Genomic DNA, 7,782 nt, shown 5'->3' with positions numbered 1-7,782 from the left:
AGCTGTTGGGTGAACATGACCCAAAGTGCAAAGGTCTGAACCAAGTAGGTGAGGAGTTTACTGCTGAGCAAACCGAGGACCAGAGGTTGGGTAAGATGTCAATAGGGGTTCAAGAAAGGTGTTCACTTATGGGCTGTGCCAAGATGCCTGGCAAGGTGAAGAACCTGCTGAAGAACCAAAACTGCATGATATGACTCAGCAAAGATTAGGTACTGTTTTGTCAAGAATACCGAGGACCGTCTTGACAAAACCGGGGCCTTCCTGTAAGTAAGCCGGCACTCTACCTTATGGGTGATGACGAGGACCACACGCACTTGACCGTCCGTCCTGTGTGTGAAACGATTGCGTGTGTGTTTCCTGCAACCTGGTGGGGAGGGTGAGGAGAAACGTCCGGCCGCGCCACAGCCACGTCTGGCTCGAAGGCACACGTGGAAGCAAGCTTGGCCCAGGTCACAAGCCGGTACATTTCACCCCGGGGGCTGCAGATTCCCAGCCCGGAGGTGCGGGGCGCCTGCGCAGTGCGCCCCAGGCGCCACGCGCTGCGGGAGCCACGAGACCCCCGCCCCCCGCCCTCCGACGGGAACGCGCACGTGCCCGGGGACGCGGACGCGCCCGCGAATGCGCCTCACCTCGCTCAACCCCGGCCCCGTCGGCTGAGGAGGGAGGGACGGGGACGCGCACCGGAGACGCGGGTGGGCTCCGCGCAGAGTGGCGGGCTCCGGGGCGGAGGCGGGGATGGGGGCGGGGGCGGTGGCGCCTCCTCCACTCAGGCGTCTGCGCCCGGGACCCCCCGGCCGCGCGGGGGGACGGACCGACTGACGTACCTCGCGCGCCCCCGCCTCCGTCCCCGCCCCCGCCTCATCTTCCCCGAGCGCCCGGGGCTCGCGGGCTGAGACGCCTCTCTCTCGCCGCCCCTCGCCGCGGCCCTTTCTCTCGGCAGCACCTCGGAGTCCCTCGTCCCGGTGGCGGCGGCAGCGGGGACCCGAGCAGCGGCGAGCGGCCTCGAGGATGAAGTGCAAGCCGAACCAGACGCGGACCTACGACCCGGAGGGGTTCAAGAAGCGGGCGGCGTGCCTGTGCTTCCGGAGCGAGCGCGAGGACGAGGTGCTGTTAGTGAGTAGCAGTCGGTACCCGGACCGCTGGATCGTGCCGGGCGGGGGCATGGAGCCCGAGGAGGAGCCGGGCGGTGCTGCAGTCCGCGAGGTGTACGAAGAGGCGGGAGTCAAGGGGAAGTTGGGCCGGCTCCTGGGCATTTTCGAGCAGAACGAAGATCGCAAGCACAGAACGTACGTGTATGTACTGACTGTCACTGAGATTCTGGAGGATTGGGAAGATTCGGTTAGCATTGGGAGGAAGCGAGAGTGGTTCAAAATCGAAGATGCGATCAAGGTTCTCCAGTGCCACAAGCCCGTGCATGCCGAATATCTGCAAAAACTAAAGCTGGGCGGTTCCCCAACCAGTGGAAACTCCATGGCCCCGTCCCTGCCAGAGAGCGATCCCTAGTATGTACCGCTCCTGCACAGACTCTTGCTTTCCACCTACCTGACAGTAAATAGTGCCCGGAGCGCCCCTGGTGCCGTGTGAGGTCTCACCGGGAGGAGGGAGGCTTCTTTTGTTTCCTTGGCAGACCTCTGAATCACGCTTGCAAACTGTCTCAGTTGCCAGGCACTGTTTTCAGACATTTTGCACGTTTTTCAGATGCTTTCAGAATCGCTTCTTGGTAGCACTGTAACACACTTCGGAAAGCCAAAGCCACATGGGATTTTTTGGTTTGTTTGTTTGTTTGTTTGTTTTTTATAAAGGTGCCTTAACTGCTGACCCAGTCTTTGGGGGGCGGGTGTGTGTGTGTGTGTGTGTGTGTGTGTGTGTGTGTACACGTGTATACGTGTTGTGGTTTTGTTTTTTCTTTACAGTTCACACGTGTGTGTGTGTCCGTATGTGTCTGCGTGTGTCTGTGTGCGTATGTGCACTTTTGGTACCAGTCTTGTGGGTTTTTTGTAGTGAAGGCCTTTAAAATCTGATCACCTTGGTTGTATGGCAACTTCATTAATTTTTTCTCTTAAGTTGTTTTCTCATTCACAGCCTTAGCCCTTCTCAGCAAGCCCTTCTGTGATGGGGATTGGTTTGAAGGACCAGTGTTGAATTTCAAAGAAGTATTTAAGAATATCTTTTTTTTTTTGGCTGCGTTGGGTCTTCGTTGCTGCTTGCCGGCTTTCTCTGGTTGCAGCGAGCAGGGGCTACTCTTCGTTGTGGTGCACGGGCTTTTCATTGCGGTGGCTTCTCTTGTTGTGGAGCATGGGCTCTAGGCGTGCGGGCTTCAGTAGTTGTGGTACGCAGGCTCAGCAGTTGTGGCTCGTGGGCTCTAGAGCACAGGCTCAGTAGTTATGTCGCATGGGCTTAGTTGCTCCACGGCATGTGGGATCTTTCTGGACCAGGGATCAAACCTGTGTCCCCTGCATTGGCAGGCGGATTCTTAACCACTGCACCACCAGGGAAATTTTACATCATGTGCTCTTTCCACACTGAACAATAATTTTATCTTCAGATATGTGATCTAATTTGCCCTTTTCAGAAACTGCTTAATTCATATGTGGATAATTCGATTTTCAGAACATTTTCACAACTGGTAGTTTTTTACTTCTTACTTGAAATAGCCATTTCCCATTTAGCCCAAATGTAGCTTAGCAAAATATTATTTTATAGAGTAATCGCCCTCTCGGGAAGGTATTGTTATGTACATATCCTAATATGTACATATTATGAAAACTGTATTCCGAGTGTGATTTAGCATGCTTGAATTCCAACTCCCATTGCTCCTTTCTCAGTGCCCTAGAACAACATTCTCTCAATACAAATTAGTCTTTGAATGAAAGTCCGCATATTTGAATTTGTGATAGTCCACTTAAACTTGTCTGAATACCAGTAGCCAAAGGACTAGAATAGTATATGGTAATTACATCCCAGTTGAGTGAGTTAGCTTTCTTGATATTCAGCTGCTACAGACTTCTCAAACTGTTAGGACGCCTGGCTGATCTCTCCTAAAGATTTAGGATAAAGATTCTGTGTCACATGACAGACTTTTTTGGGTGCCAAGTTAAAAGCGCTTATGTTTGCTTCAGTACTTGCTTGAAATTAGGGATCCTATCTAAAGTGCATAGGTTTCTTTTGGAACTACCTTTATTCCCCTAGCCATAGTAAGTAGGTAGAGTAAAGCCTACTTCATGAAGTGGATATTGGTACGTAGAAAGATCATTTTTAATTTCTAGGGCAACCTAGAATGTGTCATATTTCTTAATCGTTATTGATAGATATTTTGTGTCAGTCAACTAACTTTTGGGGGGGTCACTGTTAATGCACTCTGTATTAAGAAATTTTGAAAGTTTAGAAACTTGGAACTCTTGATCTTTTCTCAAGAAGGTTGAGGAAATGCCTACTTTGTGAAAAGAGTATGGGTGGGGGATGTCTTTCTATATATAACATTTAACATCTTAAAAATATTCTACAGATCAATAATAAGTGGATAATAACTGTAATTTAAAACATTTTTATTCTATAAATTAACCTTTTATAAAGAACACAATCACTGGTAGAATTGAATATCACTACGTTTTCTTTTTCAACTTCGGTGCCAATTTTTATAATAAGATCTTTGCTATATAGAAATACGTCTAAATAAAGTACGTATTGTAATTGACAAAACTAATGTTGCCAAAGGAATGAGTAGAGAATGAACAGATTTTAAAAACCAATTATTATTTCATATTCAAAATTATGTAGAATTATCAAATATGTGTTTCAAAAATATGTTTTTGTACAGAAAGATATCTTATTTTTTAAACAAACTTTCTAAATCCCACAAGTTGACGTTTCCTATTCTAACAATCCAAGTCAATGAATGATATTCTCAGTAACCTGAAATTTTTCAAAGTATACAGTAACAGCAGTGAAATTGGATTATTGTTTTATGACCATTTCATATATAATACTGCCTCCATCTAAAATGTTGCTACAAGCACCTGGGAGGTTTAACTTGTACATGGCATCCTTAGAGATAATAATGCACTATCTTGTTTTGACTTTTCAACTCGTATTTGACAAATGTGAAAAGTACAGTGTTGATGTTAATCAACTCTTGTTAGCCTGCAGATATTTGCCGTATTTAATTCTGAAAGATTTGTACTGAGTTCTATCACTTGCTAGGATTATCTTCAGTTCCCAGTTATCTTCAATTTATGCAATCTGTAAGACTCCTTTCATTTCTAAATTGCAAAAGAACATTTTACAGTTATCACACTTTATGCTTTCAAATTCACATGGGCAGGTCTTGTTATGCTTTTGGAGTTCAGTCAAGAAAAAGTTAAATGAAAGAACCTAAAAAGCCTTTCATTTTAAAAGAGAAATCCAAAGAATTCAGCTTAAAACAGTTGACACAGAGGTAACAAACCAAATGGTATCTAGTTAACCTCCATCCTCCAAGAACTTGATCCATCAACAGTTGGAATTTTCTTCCTACAGTCATTACATAGCACCCATGCATTATTTATAAGATTATTACACTAAAAATGTACAGATGAATCTTTCAATTCATTCTCTCCAGAAAGGAAATAGTGCATTGATCAAAGATAATTAAGACTTTCAGACATGAGGTAGAAATTTGTTTCCAGCATATTTTTTAAAGACTAGATTTTTTCCCCCAAACTGGGCAAGTGCCTTAACAAAAGTTTTAAGAAGACATGTTGGAGTAAAGGTAATATTGATACGTTTGATATATCGTTTCCCTGGATGCCCAATATATTATATTTTCTAAGAAACCTGTTTTGCTGATCAGATCACTGTTGAAAGAAGTAACTCTGAAAGGGATGGGGGTGGCTATAAATATTTTGAATTCTGTTGTATGGTTTAATTTTAAAAGAACTGTAAATATTTCAACATTTTTGTGTTTAGAAACATCAAATAAATATTGGTGTATGTGTGCGTGCACACGGGCTCACACGCGTGTAAGCAACAGGAATAGGCAGCTTCTAAAGTACTAGCAACATTAGAGGGCCCTTCTGGGACAGATGGGTAAAGGGTTCTGAAGCTGGAGCTGCTCCTCCCACGTCCCTTTAGGTGGAAGAAAGAGCGATTCCTCCATCAATAGTTGTTAACTGGGAAAAGGAAGGTGAAAATGCTGCTTTAAACCTATAGTACTAACAACTGGCCAGAGTTCTCTTTTTCAGGGTTCCTTTTGTGGAAGCACCAAGCAAAACAGGAAATATTTTCAGCATTGTTCTAGTATTGTAATCATCTTTCTGAATGACTGTTTGGCCTGTTAGACTATGAACTCTTTGAGGACTAGGACTCAGCCTGCCCATATCCTCAGAGCCTAGAACAGTGGCTAAAATTTGGAGACATCTGTCATTGATCCACAGATTATAAATGTCTACTACTAGTGTTTTCTATAACACTGTAATACTAGTGTATTGATTTCTTAGCTTTATATTTTAACTAGGACAATCTGTTATTCCTCAGGCTCTCATGTGGCCTTATAGTGGAACTGCATTAGATAATTCACTGAAGGCTTTTCCAATACAAAGTGGTTGATGAACCATAATTCAGTAAATATTTGTTGACTAGAGGAATTGATGAACCAATAAAACTATTAATGAGATATTTTTTTTTAGGTGAATGGCATAGATGTTGTTCAGATTTACTTTGAAAGAATCAAGTATGTGAACCCTATGATGAATGGAATTGTGAAGACAGGTGAGCTCTTTCACACTCCCAAGGACACAGCTCGTCCTATCCTTTTGGACACTTCCTCCCTGTTTATTACAATGACTACTCTCCAGGTTGTTGCACTACTACTATATCTGTACAGACTTCTAATTTTGCACCTATGGCCTTTTTTGTGCTTTTATGATTATATGTCAGTATTTCCCACCAGGTTATGTGACCTTGAGTGCAAAGACCTTACTTATTTCCTTTGTCTTTTTTTATATATCTAGCATATAAGACATCACTAGAAATATGGTAGATATCACTGAAGGTTTGTCTAAAAAATTAATATTTTGTAATGACACTGAGTGGTAAAGCATTTACCTTCTAATCTGCTGTTAGTACAGCAAATGCTGTCTGTTTAGCTTATATGTGGCTTTTGTACATCAGGTGTCACACAAGTGTTTAAAGGCATTTGTGAGATATTAGAAAGCAAAAATTCTTACTCATATGTCTGTGTCATCCCAGACATTATGTGTCTGCTAATGGCAGTACACTACACTACCTATGAAAAAATATATTTCATATTTTTTAACCTAAATCTGACTGTGCCTCTAGACATAACTCCTGATCTGTAGAAAATACAGGGAACAGAGAAACATTACTCTACATCACAGAGATGATATGAGCAGAATCCAGACTGCAGGAAACTACAGGAAAGATGACCTAGTACCTTCAGTAAATGATTGCCAGAGTGAAAGAAATGGAGGATGAACCTATAGATTAAAAGATTTAAGAGACTTAACCAGTTGTAATATATGGATCTTTTTCCAGTTGTAATATATGGATCTTTTTCAGATCCTGATTTGACTAAACTGTAAAATAAATACATTTTGATACAATCTGGATAATTTGAAAATTGACTTGATATTTGATATTAGTTGGAATAATAGTATTGTGGTTATGTTGAAAATAAGAGTCCTTATCTTTAAGCGATACATTCTCAACTATTTACAGTTGAAATGATGTCTGGAATTTGCTTCAGAATAATAAGTCTGGATGTTAATTGTGTTGGAGATATTGATGAAACAAGACTGGCCTTGACTTGATAATTGTTGAAGCTGGGTGATGGTTAAATGATGGCTCATTATATATGTTTCTCTCCATGTTTGTATATTTGACATTTTCCATAATAAAAAGTTAACAAAAAGTTATCAGACTTCTTATTAAAGCTAATATATGAGGCATTGAGAAGAAGAAAAATTTTAGATTGTTTAGTAAATGTGGGCTCTGGGGTGCCATTTCTGGCCCAAGAGGTCAAATGCCCAAAAAGAGAGGGGCAACATACCCTGGAATAGTTAGTGTTTCCCTCGCTACAGACCATTGTTAGGAGTTTTTTTCTCAATTTGGCCCATGGAAATAAGAAGAGTTAAATTTTTATTTATGCCTGTTGGAAAATGGGAATGGATCCTCATGTTCTCTTGAGCAAGATTTTTGACAACACTTAAGTCCAGTTCATATCAATGTGAAAATCAAAGGGGTGAAGTCTCCAGAGAGCAAATTTATGGAATTATAAAAATCCACAAAATGCTTTTCTTGAATAGTTTTTTAGAAGAATAATGGCTGTAGAATGTGTTAGTTACACATTCATTAATTTTAAAGTTATACTTGAAGGTAGGTGACACAAGAAAGTAAGTAGTTAACATTCTTGACTGCAGTGAACCATTTTGTGTTTCACAGACTGCAGATATTCCTTCAGTTTTGAACTGTGCTTAGAATTCTGTAAAGGCTAAAACCTTCTAGGTCAGAGTTAATGAAGCTGTACTGAAATCAACAAACATAGGGTCTGTCCTGACTTATTTTGTGGGTCAAGGAGCAGCAGGCAGAAAGTGAGAACAGCATTGGAGGTCCCTTCCAGGGAAGATAAACACCTTCGTAAGTGTGAAGGGACTTCCCTGGTGGCGCGGTGGTTAAGAATCCGCCTGCCAATGCAGAGGACATGGGTTCAAGCCCTGGTCCAGGAAGATCCCACATGTTGCGGAGCAACTAAGCCTGTGCGGCGCAATTACTGAGCATGTGCTCTAG

General features: G+C 42.3%; 1 protein-coding gene across 2 annotated transcripts; it reads left to right on the top strand.

The window, feature by feature from the left end:
• The first annotated feature begins 812 nt into the window (after positions 1-812).
• On the top strand, positions 813-7,165 carry LOC111169504 (diphosphoinositol polyphosphate phosphohydrolase 3-beta). 2 transcript variants are annotated; one of them, XM_022563788.2, is made up of 2 exons: positions 813-1,502; positions 5,664-7,165. In XM_022563788.2, coding segments are annotated over exons 1-2 (495 nt in total). In that variant the 5' UTR covers positions 813-1,008; the 3' UTR covers positions 5,665-7,165. The 2 variants fall into 2 exon arrangements, with proteins under 2 accessions (XP_022419496.1, XP_089760665.1); XM_089904539.1 differs by lacking the exon at positions 5,664-7,165 and having other exon boundaries at positions 813-5,643.
• Positions 7,166-7,782: the final 617 nt, after the last annotated feature.

Source organism: Delphinapterus leucas, chromosome X (assembly GCF_059928025.1).
Source record: "Delphinapterus leucas isolate spDelLeu-1000000601 "Yukka" chromosome X, BTC_Dleu_Yukka2, whole genome shotgun sequence".
In the NCBI taxonomy this organism is placed as follows: Eukaryota; Metazoa; Chordata; class Mammalia; order Artiodactyla; family Monodontidae; genus Delphinapterus; species Delphinapterus leucas.
This window is presented reverse-complemented; position numbering and strand designations above follow the sequence as displayed.

Bases quoted from the DNA above. Each gene is read 5' to 3' on its own strand.
- LOC111169504 (XM_022563788.2), top strand. From the start codon at position 1,009: ATGAAGTGCAAGCCGAACCAGACGCGGACCTACGACCCGGAGGGGTTC.